The sequence below is a fragment of the Leucopleurus acutus genome, assembly GCF_964270905.1.
Source record: "Leucopleurus acutus genome assembly, chromosome: 17".
Classification (NCBI taxonomy): domain Eukaryota; kingdom Metazoa; phylum Chordata; class Mammalia; order Artiodactyla; family Delphinidae; genus Leucopleurus; species Leucopleurus acutus.
Window position 1 is genome coordinate 3401628 of NC_139159.1, and position 16732 is coordinate 3418359.

The following is a 16732-nucleotide window of genomic DNA, read 5'->3' on the forward strand; positions in this document are numbered from 1 at the left end:
TCATCTTAACTAATCACACCTGCAGCAACCCTATGTCCAAATAAGGTGATATTCTGAGGTCTTGGGGGTTAGGACTTCAACAGACAAATTTGAGGGAGACCCAATTCAGCCTATAACACAGAGTGACAGCTGGGTTAAGAGAATATGAGAAGCAGGACTTCCCTGGTGGCACAGTGGTTAAGAATCCACCTGCCAGTGCAGGGGACACGGGTTCGAGCCCTGGTCTGGGAAGATCCCACATGCCGCAGAGCAACTAAGCCTGTGTGCCACAACTACTGAGCCCACGTGCCACAACTACTGAAGCCCATGTGCCTAGAGCCCGTGCTCCACAACAAGAGAAGCCACCGCAATGAGAAGCCCGCGCACCACAACCAAGAGTAGACCCCGCTCGCCACAACTAGAGAAAGCCTGCGCACAGCAACAAAGACCAAACATAGCCCAAAAGAAATAAATATATTTATTTTTTTAAGTAGATTTAAAAAAAAAAGACAATATGAGAAGCAGTTGGATTTGACTGAAGAGTATGAAGGAAAGAAAGGAGTCAGGGATACTCCAATGTTTTTGACCTGAATTAAAATAATCAAGTTGCCATTTACTGAGACGGTGAAGATTGCAGGAGGAGAAAGTTTGGAGGAGAAAATCATAGTTCAGTTTGGGATATAATTCAAATAAATATATGGATACATTCAAATAAAGACCCACCTCCTGTCCCAAGCTCCTCACTTGGTTTGGAATACTGGCAGGGTGGCAGAAGGCCCTGTTATCTCAGCGAAAACAGAGGAGATAGAGCCTGGGAGTGTTTCCCTTCCCCGCGTGCGCGCGCGCACACACACACACACACGTCACCTAAGTGGCCCTCATTTCTGGTGCACTCCACTCTGTTCATGGCCCACCTTCCTCATTACCTTTGTTCCATCATTCCACATCTCCTTATGACACCTCCCCATAAGCCTTAGAAAGTTATTAAGAGAATGAAGTCAGAGTAATTAAGAGCTGCAGAGGTACTCTTTTTAACAGCTGTACTTTCACTAGCAACATTAAAATTCTAAGTGAATCTTAATAGAAACGTTTGATTAATTGTTCAGTTGGCCTCCAATTAATATTAACCTGTGACTCTAGTATCCATGATCTGTTTGTCTTATATATTGTTGCTTTTCCAATCTGCATGATTTACAGTCAGCACAAGCAAAGATTTGCCTCTATAGTTTTCAATCACTCTGAATTAGATTCTTAGATCCAAGTGGAAAAATGACTTCTCTAAACAATAGAAAATTAAAATGCATAATACGGCTAAACCACAGCAAAATAGAATTTTTTAAAATAAAGTTCAGGAAAAAAGTAGGTCATCTCATAAAATTAAATCTAATTTCAATTTCCATTCTGACTGTGATTTTAATTCTAAAGTTCTCAGAATGTTTGGGTAATAAAGTGGGTTAATTCTGCCATGGAGGTTTCCTTTATGAAAGGGTACTATTTAGGGGTGAATGAAAATTTTTCAATTTGCCTTTTAAAGGGGTGAGACTTTCTTGGTATTGATTAGGGGTGTGGTGATTTTCTCCTCTGCATGGTTCAGTAACCGCCATGACCAATTAGGCGAGTGGATACTCGATCAGAATAAGGTACTCCCTAAGTCTTCCGGATCCCTAAGGAGCAGTGCTTTCAGGAATACGGATGCCAAGATGATTCCCTTTGGCGGCTAAGTTTTTGAAACCTTCAGACCGTCATCTAGAATCTGGCCTGAAAGGAAGACAGGGCTTTTTGGAGTGATCAGTACCGCCGGCGGCTGAAGCCCTCTCCTCAGATAACGGTTCTCAGATCGAATTTTGTGGCTACATTGACACTCCGTGCTCTGACTTTGCTAGAACGACCGAAGGAAGTGGACGCGTTTCAGCACCCGACACCGGTCATGCTTCACAGCCCCGCCAGTCAGAGAAGCCTCCGTCCCTCGCAAAGACAGGAGACAGAACTGGGCAGCCGGCTGTTCATCCGGAGGGAAAAGACCACGCCAGGGAAGAGGAAAAGGTGAAGTTCTCCGGAGACGCACAGGAGCCGGGCTTGGCGTTTCTGGGGCTGAGTCAGGGACTTCCCTTCTGCCGGAACATTTCCCCTGCTTCCCTCCCGAGCGTCTGTCTCGGAGCGCAGCGCAAGGCCGAATGAAGCGTGCCCAGCAAGGGGCGTCAAGCGGCTCGGGAAGCAGGGCTGGGGGCGGAGGGGGAGAGTCACGTTACAGGTTCACACATTCTCGGAAAACCATTCGGAAACCTGAGCTGGAGACGCAAATGCCGGGACCCACGCAAGGCCGGGGGCGTGCCCTTCGGGCCCCGGCAGCCGGGCGTGCGCTCTCCGCCTCGCTCTAGCACGTGCCTGAAGCCGGTCGGAAAGGCCGCGGGCGGAGCCGTCATGTTCCGGGCCGCCGGGGACCGCGGCGCTTCTCTCTAGGCATCCTTAGCATACGGTCCTTCCGGCCCGGGGCCGCGTCCGCCGGGGTGCCTACGGCCACGGGCACCGCGCTGGAGCGGACGCGGCCGACGGCCCACACTCCCCGCAGGTGCGCACGGGGTCAGCAGCGGCCCGCCCGCGTCCAGGGGCGCCGCCGCGGCCGAGCCCCCCTTCCCACCCACCCCGGCCAGGGGCGAGGCGCCTGCGGCCCTCCCCAAGAGACAGACGCTGGGCGCCGAGTCCTGCTCCGAGCGTTTTCCGAATCGCTCATTTCCCCCTCGAGCGAGCTTCTGGCGCTTATCCAGGAGCCTCCTGGGCTCCCAGCTCCAACCCCTGAAATAAACGCGGCGCCTGTCCAGAGAGCGGGGGAGGGGAGAGGCCCGTGTGCACGCGGAGAAAGAAAATACCGGGAGAACGACCCCGTTCTCTAGGAAAAGGTAATGAGGGGAAGCGAAAGAGTGTGAACTTACTCGGAAATGCAAAGCGAGTTCCACTCTCGCCGGGCGCATACAAACGAGGGAACGACGAATCAGCCGACGCGGCCGGCGGCGGCCCAGGAAGAGCCTCATGCATGAGAATGGGTTGCTAGGTTTCCTCGTTCCTTCCGACACCCGCTTCCCACAAGACATCCACAGGCGGAAGAAAGCGGGCCGGGCCCAGCCACGCTAGAGCGGGGGGGGACCGCGCCAAGCCCCCGAGGCCGCTCCCGCCGTCAGGACCCTGGAGAGCGGCAGCCGCGCCCCGGGGACCCGCGCCTCGCCGCCCGGTCCCTCGCCTTCGCGGCTTCCCGCCTCCCCCTTCATTTTTCTTGGCAACCACTTCTCTCGCTCTTCACCAACAGATTAAATTGCCTTTTTGTTTTGCTTGAGGGGGCTGTTTGGATTGGCTGAGTTAGGTTCCGGTTTGTAACTTCACTAAGTATTAGTGGACCAAGAAGCCCTGAGAGCTCCAAAACGAGAGCCTGAACGAGGCGGGTGACCTTAAAAAGCCACTGAGGGACTTCCCTGGTGGCGCAGTGGTTAAGAATCTGCCTGCCAAGTCAGGGGACACGGATTCGAGCCCTGGTCCGGGAAGATCCCACATGCCGCGGAGCAACTAAGCCCGCGAGCCACAACTACTGAGCCTGCACTCTAGAGCCCGCGAGCCACAACTACGGAGTCTGCGCGCCACAACTACTGAAGCCCCCGCACCTAGAGCCCGTGCTCCGCAAAAGAGAAGGCACCGCAATGAGAAGCCCGCGCTCCGCAACAAAGAGTAGCCTCCGCTCGCCACAACTAGGGAAAGCCCGGGCGCAGCAACGAAGACCCAACACAGCCATAAATAAATAAATAAATTAATTAATTAATAAGCCACTGAGTTCAATCCTTTACTTCGTAAATGAATCAGACCAACTCAAAGAATAAAGAATCTCCCAAGGTTTGCCAATGGAGTTCATTTCGAGGATGAGTCTAGACCCCTGGGCCTCTGACTTCTAAATTAATGTTTCCCTATGCCTTCCAAGAAAATAATACTTTTATCTTAACCTCGGCCGCTTAGCTCTCCCAAGCAACAAGTGGAGGGTGGAAAGGCCTGTGTTCGGGGAAATAAGATGGACACAGCGAATGTGGAAAGGGGGGCTGCAGACTGTGCTCTTAAGTCCTGGTCTCCCCTGACCCCCGCACCCAGCACCACCAAAGTCACATGGCCAGTCCCTTTTCCGCCAGCCTGAGGACCCCTCATCTTCTGCCTGTATCCAAGCCTCCCATGGACACCTATCACAAGGACCTAGTAACCTCATACCAACTCCTGGTAGAGCTCTGGGCACTCTGGAAGGTGGGAAAGGACAGGGGGAAAGAGGAGGCAGAGCCAGAGCCAGAACTGCAAAAGTGAACTGGGAGATCTTCATCCGAAGTCGAAAGAACCAAGAGAGGTGAACACAGACGCTCCTGTACACGGCACCTCACAGTGAAGGTGCCTACGAATTCCCTGGGAATGTTAACATTCTGATTCTCATGCGGTAGGTCAGGATAGGGTCTGAGGTTCTGCATTCCCAACAAGCTCCTGGGTATTATCCAAGCTGCTGGCCCAGGGACCACACTCTGAGTAGCAAGGAGTTTGAAAGGGGTGGGGGGAGAATGGGAGGGAGGGGAAGCAGGGAAGAGAGAGGAGGAAGGAGAGAAGGGGATCTCCCCTGCTACGCAGAGGCCTTTCCTTTTGCTCTCACCGACCTTCTCTTGCACCCCGAAAGTAATGCCTCGAAATGCCGCAGTAACTGGCACTCTGCACCTTTTCTTCAGTCTGTAGCGGGACCCGACAGTGACGGTGTGTGATTTTGTTTCTCTCCTCCCCCTCCTCTCGCCCTGCCCGCCGCCGGCCCTGCACAGCTCCCAGGCTCGCCCGCTGCCCCGAAGCTGCTCGGCCTCCTCTCCGGCACGCTCTCCGGCCTCGCGCGCTTCTTCGCTCACCTTCTCCAGCGACCCCTTCCTGGGGCTCCCCTGCGGCGCCCGGACTTCTCTCTTCTGCTCCCCGTCCTGCCAGCCGCTGGGCTCGCGCCGCGGCAGGAGGAGCGGCCGGGACGCCTCTCGCTCCTGTTCAGGGCAGCTCTGGCACTGCCCGGCCGACCCCCAGGGGGACGCCTGCCCCGGGAAGAGGACGCCGGCGCCTGGCAGAGCCCGCCCAGGCCCGTGAGTACTGTGCTCTCCGCCGCCCAATCCGCGGCCTCAGCGGGACGCGAGTTTCCCGGGTTCCTCCCTAACCCCAACTGACCCACTCCACGTGGGGCGAGCAGGGGATCCCGCCAGCAAGGGGAGAAGGGGAGGGGGGCGGGTGGGAAGGTCGAGACACGGCCGAGAACGCTCACGGAAAAGGCGCCGGCGGCGCGCCGGACACCCCTCCCCCCAGGAGACCCTCGAAGCAACTCTTCTCGGGCCACTTCCTCCCAGAGCCTACGGAAGAGGGGGGAAGCCCCCCTCCGAAGCCGCTTCCCGAACTCACGCGTCGCTCTCCTGCCCCTCCTCCAAGCCTCCCCCGGACGAGCCTCCGCCCCCTCCTCGCGCTCCCACTCCCCAGCCCCAGGCTACGGCGCGCTCGGGAGGCCAGGGAGGAAATGACGTGATGTTATTTTAGTGTCAGGTCGGCTTCCAGCTTCAGTTTACCCCGCCGATATCGGGCGCACGGCCCGGAGGTCGGACCGCGTCTCCCGAGGGCACACCGGGGGCTCCAGGGCTCCGTGCCCGCAGAGCTGGTCGGCGGCGGGGTTCCCGCCACCCTCCGGGTCCCCCCCTTCCCCGGACTCGGGAGTCGGGAGTTAGCCACCGCCCCCCGCCACCCAGCCAGGTGGGACCTTCGGCTCCGGCAGGCGGGGAGGGGGCGAGGAACCCCTTTCCAGTTTGGTACCTCCGGAGGCGGAGGCTGCAGCCGGGTGGGGCGGGGATAGAGCTGGAGAAGCACCCCGGGGAAAGGGAGATGATGGGGACCGGCCTCCAGAGGCGGAGAGTCCACGGCCGGACCCTCCGGGTACGAGCACCCCGGCGCGCCGCGCACCCCGCGCGCACACACGGGTGCCTCCCCCCGCCCGCTCCATTCACAAGATCCCAGCGCGCTCTCCCGCACGCCGGGGGTCCCGCTCGGCTCCCGCGCGCCCAAGCATAGGGAGAGCCGAGGGGCTCTGCGGGGCCCACACTCTCAGTACTTCCTAACCCGGGGCTAAAGAAGAGAACCACAGTCCCGGCATGGATGGGGACCCCCGCCCCCCGCCCCGCCGCAGAGGAGCGCGCCGCCGCGGGAGGGAAGCGAGCCCTGTGTGGCCCGGCCGGGGAGGGGGGAGGGAGGGGCGGGGAGAGGCCGAGGCGAGGGGGGTGGGGAGAAGAAGGCGACAGGAAAGACGGAGAGCCAGAGGAAGAGGAAAGCCGGGGAGAGCGAACGCGGGCATAGCGAGGGCAGCACCTAGAATTATCATAAAAATAAGGCACTCGCGGGACGCATGCGCACGGCCGACGGAGGCGCGCGGGCCGCAGCTCCCCCTCGGGCTCGCGGGGCAGACGGTGGAAGCGTGAGTACCCACTTCCTCAACGCCCCCTTCTCCCTCCCGGACTCGCCTTGTGGCCTCGGGCCGGGAGGTGGCCGTGGCCGGGGCCGGGCGGGGCGCGCACGCTCTGCTGGACCACGGTGGCGGGAGCGGGTCAGCGTGCAGGGCGTGCGGCGCTTGGGGTGTGACCGTGTCTCAAGGGGCTCCGCCCGGGCGTCCGCACGGTTCGACCTCTGTGGCCCGGCGTCAGCGAGTGGGTGGGCTATTGACACCCGAAACAGACCTGGGAAACCCCGGGCGCCGGAGGCGGGTGGTCTGAGCGCAGGTGGGAAGGAAGCGGAGACGCGCCACTACGGCGGGGACCAAGGAGCCGGGCGGGAAGCGGGCGCCCGCCGCGGACCCTGGGGGCCTGACTCGGTGTCGCCACTGAAGCTCGGAAAACCGAATGGACAGAACCGTCCCCACGCTCTGCCCGAGCCGAGGGGGGCAGGGGGAGAGGCGGGCGCCGCGGGTATTTTTCTTGCAGGAACCCGGCGATTGAGTCTTCCGCGCTCTCGGGGCTACGCTCGGAAGTTGGAACGAGTCTGGCGCCCGGGCTGCGGGGACCTCCGGGACGGCGGCGCGCGGCAGAGACTGGGCTTCGGGGGGTCGGCGGGCGCGGCGACGTCCCTCCCCGGGGGGTGGGCGGAGTGGGCGGGGGAGGGGTCGCAGAGGCGGCGGGCTTCCGGCGGGCTTGGCTGGTGCGCCCGGGGCCCTCCCCCGGCGGGGGGAGTGGGCTGGAAGGGATGGGCAGCGGGGGAGGGGGGCGGCGAGGGAGGGGTCTGGGGAGGGGCAGCGCGCGGGGACCCGATCGGCTAGCGAGCCCCCGGGAGTCGCCAGCGTCCGAGGAGAGCCCGGGCGGGCGGCCGCGGCGCGGAGCGAGCCCGACGGTGGCGAAGGGCGCGGGCGCGGGGCGGGCGACGCGGCCCCACCAGCAGCTCAGCCCCCCGCGCCCCCCGAGGCTGGCCGGGTGGAGGAGTGAGCGCCGAGGCCGAGTTTCTGGCCGGGAGGGGGCGGGCGCTCCGAGGGAACTCGCTCCCACATCCCTTCCTCGGGAGAATCCGGCCGAGGCCGAGCGCTCTTTGTCCGCCCCCGCCCAGCCGATCGGCCGGAGGGCGCGGGTTGCGGCGACCGCAGCCGGTGCCCGCAGCGCGGGCGGGCAGCAGAAGTCACTCGCCCGCGGGTGCTCGCGGTGGCCCCGGAGGCGGGGAGCTTCTGCACCGTCTCGTTACCGTCCTGGGTCAGCCCCCCCTCCTCTGGAGCGCAGGTCGCAGGGCCGCTGCGTGGCTTGGCTTCTTTCACTTCTGGTGGTTCCAGATTGTGGAATTGACCAAACAGGGGTCCGAGTTCACGAAATGGTGTGAATTCCTCCCCCGACTTCGCGAAGGAGATGTGTCATGGAAAGGCTCTATCTGTAAACTCTTAGTTTTTTGCTCACAACCTGATTTTCTACTGGGCTTCTTCCGGTTTATCTCCTGTTCCTTAAGTGGCGTCTTTTGTATCAGTATCAGTATCGCATATGAGGGGCAGTATTGCCTAATGGGTAAGAGCCCTGGACTCAGTAACTGTCTAGATTCAAATCTCAGCCTAGCGGTGTGACCTCGGGCAAGTTGCTTAACCTCTCGGTGCCGTAGTTTTATCATCTGTAAAATGGGGATAAGAAAAATACCTGCCTCACAGGTTGGCTGCCAGCATTCAGTAAATTAATACAGCAGAGCTCTGACACACACCAAACAAAAGTTACTATTACTATTGTTATTGTATTGGTGCTAAATTGGCTAAGTAGACTTCAAAATATTAAAAGATGAGGAACAAAATGCACATTTTGTTTGTTACAAAGAGTATATGTGATGAAATAGAAGATGTCCGTCAAAATTTGAAAAATAGAAAATGTTTAGAAAATGTTTTCTATGTCAGTATCTAAATTTAAAAACAATACATTTCTATATCATCTGGGCCCTCTTATTTCAAATAATTATGAAGTATTTATATGCAGTGATTCAAATAGCATTTTAAGAAAATTATCTCTAACCTTCAAAATATTTCACTTTGTAAAACAGATATGCATTAAAACTATGTATTAGGTCATGGTATATACAGAAAATCTGATGTCTGCATTAAAATATTGCCTGGAGTCAGTTTTACTTAAGAGAGTGTGGAAACTTAGGAGCTAGACATGCTAACTTCTCTAAGATCATTGTAAACATTTTAGCCAAAATGCCCTTGATATCAAAAATATAGAATGATAAAAGTCAGATTATTTATTTACCTCCTTCACTTTACAGGTGGGGAAACATTCAGAGAGGTTAAAGGTCAGATATCTGCAGCTAAAGAGAGGCCGAAATGGGATTAGAATTAGGTCTTCTGGCTCTGCCCAGGCCTCTTACACACCACACGGGTGATTTCCTTTTTACTGCAGATTTATGAACCTTTAACAAATAGGAAACCAGAAGGTATGATATAAGGAAAAAATATACAAGCATGTGTTATCAGCGACATAAGAAAGGCCGGGCAGTAATGTGGCTACTGCTGGCCAACCACTTTATCATGGTCCCTCACATCAGAAGATACGACCAACATGACTTGCTTGAGTTATGGGAAGGTCCCAGATCAAGCAAGAGGTAGAGCCAGCGTTAGAATTTAAGGTGCCCCATTCGGCTGCATATTCTGTTAATCCCTTGCAGCGGTTTTACATTAGAAATCAGTTTTGAGCTTTTCTTAAATGTTTAAAAATCTCCTTCCTGATGGCTTTGAAGGTCTTTCCTGTAAGAGAGCTTTTTAGGAAAGTCTTCAGGATTACATACCAGGAGGTTTTATTATTCCATATTTTGTAGACAAGCATGCGTGAAAAAGGAAAAAGAGCTTTCTTATTTTAATGCAATTGCCAGGTGACTGGTTTCGTTCCAGACACTTGAACACCGGTTCCGAAAGTTCTGCTGTTTTTTCATTTCTGCATGTGTCGGTCTAATGACATTCACCTTTCACAAACAGACGCAGCTGGTGGCTTAAAGGTCCAGACCTCACATAAGCGGTTTAGAAATTACACGGCAGAGCTTTTCACGTGAGTGTCTGGCCTTGCGAAGTTACTTACAGGAATGCCCTGTCGGCCAGGGAAGGCACTCTAGGAACTGTGCCTGCGCCCTTGAAGAAGGAACCACGGTTCTCTCCAGTCGTGAGCGCGGTGTCTTACCCTTGACTCTGCCTCTCTGGACACATGTTCTTAGACAGAAATCCAGGGCATTAAGCAGGGAGTGGCTTTCTAGCAGGCTCCCAAGCCAGTCCAGCAGAACTGAGTTTTGAAATCACACGTATCAAGTCAGGTCCCATTATGGTTATCACGTGAATCACTGTTCAACTGGGAATATTGCCGATTTGTTTTCTGTACAGCAACCAGGTGACTCACAGTGTGAGCTTCTATTCAAATACCTATAGTGTCAGCAGCAACTGATAGGGTTCACGCCGAGTCAGAGCCTAGCATTTAGTACAGTACAAGTGAGTCACTGACTACCCGACACTTCTGAGATGATCCCTGAATGTTACCTTGAGCAGCCAGTTCAAGAGTTTAGACAGCGCTGCACGGGGTGAGTCCGTTCCCAGTTCCATTGAACGGGCTTCTGCAGCAGCTCTTCACGGCAAAGCCTTATATGACTGAGTGCCCAAGGTGATATTCTGTGATTATGAATTCATAGAATCCAGCTGATTAGATTTCAGCTATTTGCATGGGGAATCATCTGTGAAGAATGAGTAATATGCTCTGTTGCCCAGCAGTGATATTTCACTCGAGTTATTTCAATGATTATTACAGCCAGTTGACCTTGATGGTTTGGGAATGCTCGATTTCTAGTTATTAATTAATTTTACTTTACATTGTAAAATCCTTCTCAAGTACATATCAGTGTTTGGATTTTAGACAACAGCATCTCATGCAAAGTCACCCAGCAGTTGGACTTCCTGAGGTCCTGGGTTGACCACGTGCACCTCAGCCCAACGGTGAAGCGGAGGGAAGCATCTTTTTGTCTGGTTTGTCTCTGTTTGTGCCCCTGTCACCTCTGATGTTAACTGGACGGTGTTTGCTCCAGAGCTAGAACACGAGTTTGTGGTGCCCGTCGTTCTAAGGCTGCAACACACCCAGCACTTGCAGCCCTTTTGGGGCTGTTTGGCTAGATCCACACAGGCTTGTATAGCTGTTCCGTTTCTGCAAGACACTGGAAAGAATTGTGCAACCCATGCCCTACCCAACACTTCTAAGTGACTTTTATGTCTCAGGGTGTGGTGATAGTAAGATTTAAGGGACCAGTAGATTCCTAAATGTATGTAAAAGTCTTGTTGATAAATAATGGCAAGAAGTTATTATCCTTAGAATCAAGGTTATGAGACTGTTGTTTTTAAAAGTACATGTATGTTTTTCTCTATTTGTATTGTAGTAGATGCAAGAGAAACCCAGATGTATGGACTTTACCATATACCCTTATTGTGTTTCTACAAATATCCATTTCTGTGATGACCCAGATTCTAATTTGTGCACCTCCTGCTCTATAGAGAGGTGTAGATACTTTTTTCCATTTATTAGGGACTGCACACAAAGAGTCTAGTTCTTCCAGGCTTAATGCAATTCCTGGCAAGTTCAGGTGGTTAGGACTCTTTAATAAATTAGACTATTTATAAAATGGAAACGAAGTTTCATGTACGTTTTCTAAATTTCAGTGAGGAACTGTAGCTATTTTTGTGAGAGTCCTGCTTTTTTTAGCTTCATTTGTTATAATTTACAGTAAAATGTACACGTTCTCAGTTACCCTCGTGTTACCACTGTCTGGATCAGGACTTCTCAGCCTCAGCACTGTGGACATTTTGGGTTGACTCCCTCCCAGTGGGAGGCTGAACTGTGCGTTGCAGGATGTTTAACAGCATTCCTGTCCTCTACCGCTGGATGCCAGTAGCATCCCCTCCCTGGAAGTGACAACCAAAAATGTCCCTAGGCATTGCCAAATGTGCCCTGGGGGCTCACCACTGCTCTAGATCAAGATACAGGATATTCTCAACCTGTATCCCTAAGATCCCCTCTTGTTCATTCACTGTTGTTGCATATCTTGTTATTTTTCACTGCAGTGTTCCTTTGTGTGAATACACCCCAGTTCACGTATCCATTCCATTCTTTTTTTTTTAAATTTATTTATTTTTGGCTATGTTGGGTCTTCATTGCTGTGCGCGGGCTTTCTCTAGCTGCGGAGAGCAGAGGCTGCTCTTCGTTGCGGTGCACGGGCTTCTCTCCTTGCAAAGCACGAGCTCTGGGCACGTGGGCTTACAGTATTTGTGGCTCACGGGCTCGGTAGTTGTGGCTCGCAGGCTTAGTTGCTCCGCGGCATGTGAGATCTTCCCGGAGCAGGTGTCCCCTGCCTTGGCAGGCGGATCCTTAACCACTACGCCACCAGGGAAGTCCCTCCATTCCACTCCTAAAGGACATCTGAGTTGTTTCCACTGTGAATAATACTAATGTGAACATTCTTATTCATGTCTTTTGATAAACATTAAGCCCTGATTTCCATTGGATGCTCAGGAATGAAATTGCTGGGTAATAGATCCAGTGTATGTTTAGCTTTATTACATACTGGCGGTTTTTACACGCCAAACCAACTTACACCCCTACCAGCAACATATACTGCTTCACATCCTCACCAGCACTTAGTATTGTACACGGATTTAATTGTAGTCATTCTGGTGTCCATAGCGGTTTAGCATTGTGGTTTTCATTTGTATTTCCCTGCTTACTAATGATGCTGAGCATCTTTTTTCAGCCATTTGTATATCTTCTCTTGTAAACTGCCTCTACAAGTTTTTGACCTATTTTTCTGTTGTATGGTCTGTGTTTTTCTTATTGATTTGTACGAGTTTTTAATATATGCTGGATATAAGTTATTGTCAAAAATGTGTCTCTCTGTTTATCTATCTGTGTGTGTATTGCAAATCCCAATCTGTGTCTTGCCTTTACACTCTCATTCCATTACCTTTCGACTTCTGTAGTTTCTGCTGAAAAGTCATGCTTCTATGAAAGTGACATGTCTTCTTTCTCTGGCTCATTTAAAATTTTTCTCTTTGCTTTTGGCTTGCCACTATTTGAACACAGTGTGCCTAGGTGTGGTTTTATATTTGTCCTGCTTTGGATTCATTGGGCTCCTTGTATCTGTGAACTGATCTCTTTCATCAGCTTTGGAAATTTTTCACTCAATATCTCTTCAGATATTGCTTCTTAGCAGTTTTCTCCCTTTCTCTCCTGCTCTGAGACTCAAATCATATGTATGTCTTTTATTCGATCCTAAGTTTTGTCCATTTTTTGTCTCTCCTTCAACTTGAATACTTTCTTTTAACATGTGTTTTAGTTCACGTGACCTGTCTTCTGCTGTGCCCAGTCTTCTGTTAAACCATCTAGTGATCATTAATTTCAAAAACTGTTTTATTCTAAATGTAGTATGTCCCTTTGATGCTTGTTAATACATTTCAGTTTTCTGATGAAATTCTCCATGTTTTCATCAGTTTTTTCATCTAATTCTTGCCTACTAAATCCAGTGTTAGGTTTTTATGAGCCTGTACCTGTTGTTTGTTTTTTAATCATTGATCACATTTTTCTGTCTCTTCATGTATCTAGTAATTTTTGTTGTATGTAGACGTCATATATAAAGAAACTGTGTAGGTTTGGATTACATCTTCCACCAACAAGGAATCTCCCTTGGAGGGATTTGCTCTGTGAGAATGAGTAGCTGATGACTTCAGTCCTAACAGGTATTGAAATGGGTTGGCACGGGTTGCAATTTTAGTAAGACTTACATAATCTCAGTTACTTCCCATTCTTCAGGTGTTTTCTCCTGGGCTTCCGGATTTAGAGCCTAATGGGTTTCAGTTAGGCTGAAACCTAAATCTCCTCAGTCTTGAAAGACCAGGAGACTCGGTCTCACCTCCAGAGGCTTCTTTCTGCCCCCGCCTTCCACAGGTGGCTTCCACAGTCTGGTAAAGGTCACGAGGAGGGCAGCCGTGTGTCTGAGGGAGACCTTGTTATTGAAGGGAGACGTGCTCTCCCATCTGAGACTCTAGCCTCAGCCCATGCCCTGAGTCCGCATACGCCCTCAGGGAAGGAGACACATGGTGACAGACTGCTCCCTGGGGAGGAGCTCTCCCTCAGACATTTTAGTTAATTCAGCCTTTTTGCCTCCAAAGCTCTTTGATGTCTTTAGAAATGGGATTTCAGCTATCCAGCTAACATTTTTAGTTGTTGCTCAGGAGCTGACCTATTACCATTTTTCTTGAATTAAGTTTCTTTTTCTTCTATCTTTGAATCACATTTTTTATCTTTCTATAGTATCATTTGTTTCCAATGCAATTTAGAAAATGAACATTAAAAATTTTGCCGTGTATGAATATAAAGTGCAATACATGTTTTGTGAGTTTAAAAATGTTAGTAGGGGGCTTCCCTGGTGGCGCAGTGGTTGGGAGTCCGGGTTCGTGCCCCTGGTCCAGGAAGATCCCACATGCCGCGGAGCGGCTGGGCCCGTGAGCCATGGCCACTGAGCCTGCGCGTCTGGAGCCTGTGTTCTGCCACGGGAGAGGCCACAACGGTGAGAGGCCCGCGTACCGCAAAAAAAAAAAAAAAATGTTAGTAGGAAAAGAAGTACATTATAATCCCTGCAGCTCTTCCTGCTTCAGGTTGCAGTTGTGAGATGTAAAAAGCATGAGCACTGGAATGAAAGAGAACTGGGTTTGAATTTTGACTTTCTTGCTAGTTCTGTGAGCCTCAGATTCCAAAGATGTACAACGGGGATAATTACACTTACTTTATAACAAGAAATGTACAGTAGAGGGTTCACGAGAGTATTCAGTTAAGTGGTAGCTGTTATCATTATTCCTCTAATATTTATCCATCATTATTTTAGGCCCCTGAACATGGATAATCTGATTTTAAACACATATTTTGATATATTTATATCTGGTACAGATTCTGAAACTTTTACCATTCAAACAGGGTGCTGAAAAAAGTTCTTTGATATGAAATGCCTATACCTATAACTTCATATCTATGAAAATATTACTAAGTAAGTTTATGCATTCATATTTTGCCAAAATCCTTCTCTTTTTAGACCAAATAAATCCAAGTACATAAATAAATAAATTTTAGTGGCAGGAAGAATGACATCCAAAGCAGTCTGCTCTCAGCAAAATTCACATCTAGCTACTTGGTGTTATAGCCACTAGGGTTTATTATAAGATGTTGGCAACAAGAAGACCATATTAGGAAATATGAAGAAAAGGCTAACAGTGTTTTCTGGAAAGGACAGCTGGTTGTTAATCTTTGCAGAGGAGAGTCTGTGGGGTCTGTGAGTAATTTTAATGTTATCTCCACGTTATTTAAATATGATTAATTTTTATATTAAATTTCCTATTACCCCTCTGCTCTTTTATTTTGACTTCAGCATTTGTTTCTTTTAAAAAAAGACCTCACTAATATATGGGAACAATTAAGTTCTACTCTAAATTTAGAATGGAAATAGTAGTCCTGGGGGCAGTTGGATGGCTCTGGAGTAGCAGGCCTCTCCGGAACGCCCGCCCCCTCCCCAGCCAGTGGGACAGCGTTCCGGCCTGCATCCCTGAGGCCCAAGATGCATCTGTGTTTAGCTCTCTAGCGTGATAAGAGCCGGCTTTGTGGGTCTAGCATCTGACTGCACTCTTTACAATCTGTACGCAGATTTAAATCAAGGCACAAGAATTATGGGGTCTCGGGACCTCCCTGGCGGTCCAGTGGTTAGGACTCTGCATTTCCACTGCAGGGGGCACGGGTTCGATCCCTGGTCAGGGAATTAAGAATCCTGCATGCCATGCAGCGAGGCCAAACAAAAAAGAAGTATGGGGTCTAGTTTACAACAAGCTAGAGTTTATCAAATTCTTGTTAGAGCTAAGTTTCCGCTAAAGCAAGTAAGTTATTTCTAGACCTTTAAATGACTTGGAAGTTCTGTACTGTTCTTTTGGCAAAATGAAGTACTTATTAACAAAAACAACTGAACGGCATACCAGACCAGGTGGAATAAATGTGGGTTAAAGGAGGGTGAATACAATGACACAAAGAGGTATGAAAAAAGTATGCAAAATCTAATAACATGCATAACTAACCTGTTGGTGGTAAACACATCTCATAAACTAACTCCCAAAAGACATATTATTTTTTCCCTTATCTTCTAATGATCTGTTCCAAATCATGAAGGAAATAAAAGTATAAATTCTAAGTTAGAGCACATATTTGTTAAAATATATCAGAAGTAGTCTGAGAATCAGGAGACTACGTAGAGATTATTTTTTAATGGAAATCGGTCCTTTATGAGCCTTTTTATGCATCCCTTAGGATGGGGGTTTTATTCCTAAATCCCCGCGTCTGACTGCCTTATGTGGTCTCACAAAAGGAGAATCGAATGGCTGTGGTTCCCTACAGAGTCCAAAATGCACAACCATTAAACATTTCGATCCATTTCAACTTTAGGTCTGCTTGTTCAGCGCACTAGCCATCGAACACTTCATGCCGAGGGCGTGGGGACCTAAAATTCAGGAGATAATTTGGTGCAAATTGTAGAAAACCAAAATCTTGAGGAACAGAGATCCTGTCACACACCCCCTAGGAACAGCAGACAAAAACGTCCCATCGGCCCGGCCGCCGGGAACTGTCTTGGGAACACGAAGGCAGTATAGAACCAAGGTGACCGTGTGCTGGTGTATCCCCTAGCCCGTTCTGACCAGCAGCAGACCACCGATGGGTGTCCAAAAACAACCCCAGTCTGTCTGACCGTAGCCTGTGCACAGCTGTGGTGCGAAGGGTGAGACTGTGCGGGTGTTGAGAGGGACCCGTGCCTGGAGCCAGACGGCGTGGATTTGAGTCTGCGCGGGGACAGCTCCACAGAGTAAATGGAGTAAGGTGTGGTTACAGCTACCTTTGCTCACTTAGACCGAGGGGAAGTTGTGCATTCGTGGGAGATTGTTAGGGGAAAAAGCAGCCTCTGATAGAGTTTTTATTCTGGTGTCATGCATTACCATTGACGGCCACAGGAGGGGACTAACAAAGTCTGGATTCTATTTTAAAACAGTAACTATTTTAGGCCTTGAGGGCCATGTGGTCTCTATTGCAACTACTCATCTCTGCCACTGTAGCCAAAAATCTGGGGGATAGAGCAGAGGGAGATGCATTTTGGAGGGTGTGCAGTGGGTTTGGAGGGAAGGGCA

General features: G+C 50.8%; 1 protein-coding gene across 2 annotated transcripts in view; it reads left to right on the forward strand.

Annotated features, from left to right (window-relative positions):
* The window catches only part of RGS20 (regulator of G protein signaling 20), a gene marked incomplete at both ends in the record, with an annotated part of 76523 nt that overhangs the window by 24126 nt on the left and 35665 nt on the right, over positions 1-16732 (forward strand). The window contains one exon of one of the 2 annotated variants that reach the window (XM_082859103.1): positions 4803-5102. The exons of the other annotated variant lie outside the window; for it this stretch is intronic. Within the exon in view, the coding sequence (XP_082715229.1) occupies positions 4803-5102 (300 nt within the window). The remainder of the gene's footprint in view (positions 1-4802; positions 5103-16732) is intronic. 2 annotated transcript variants of the gene reach the window in all.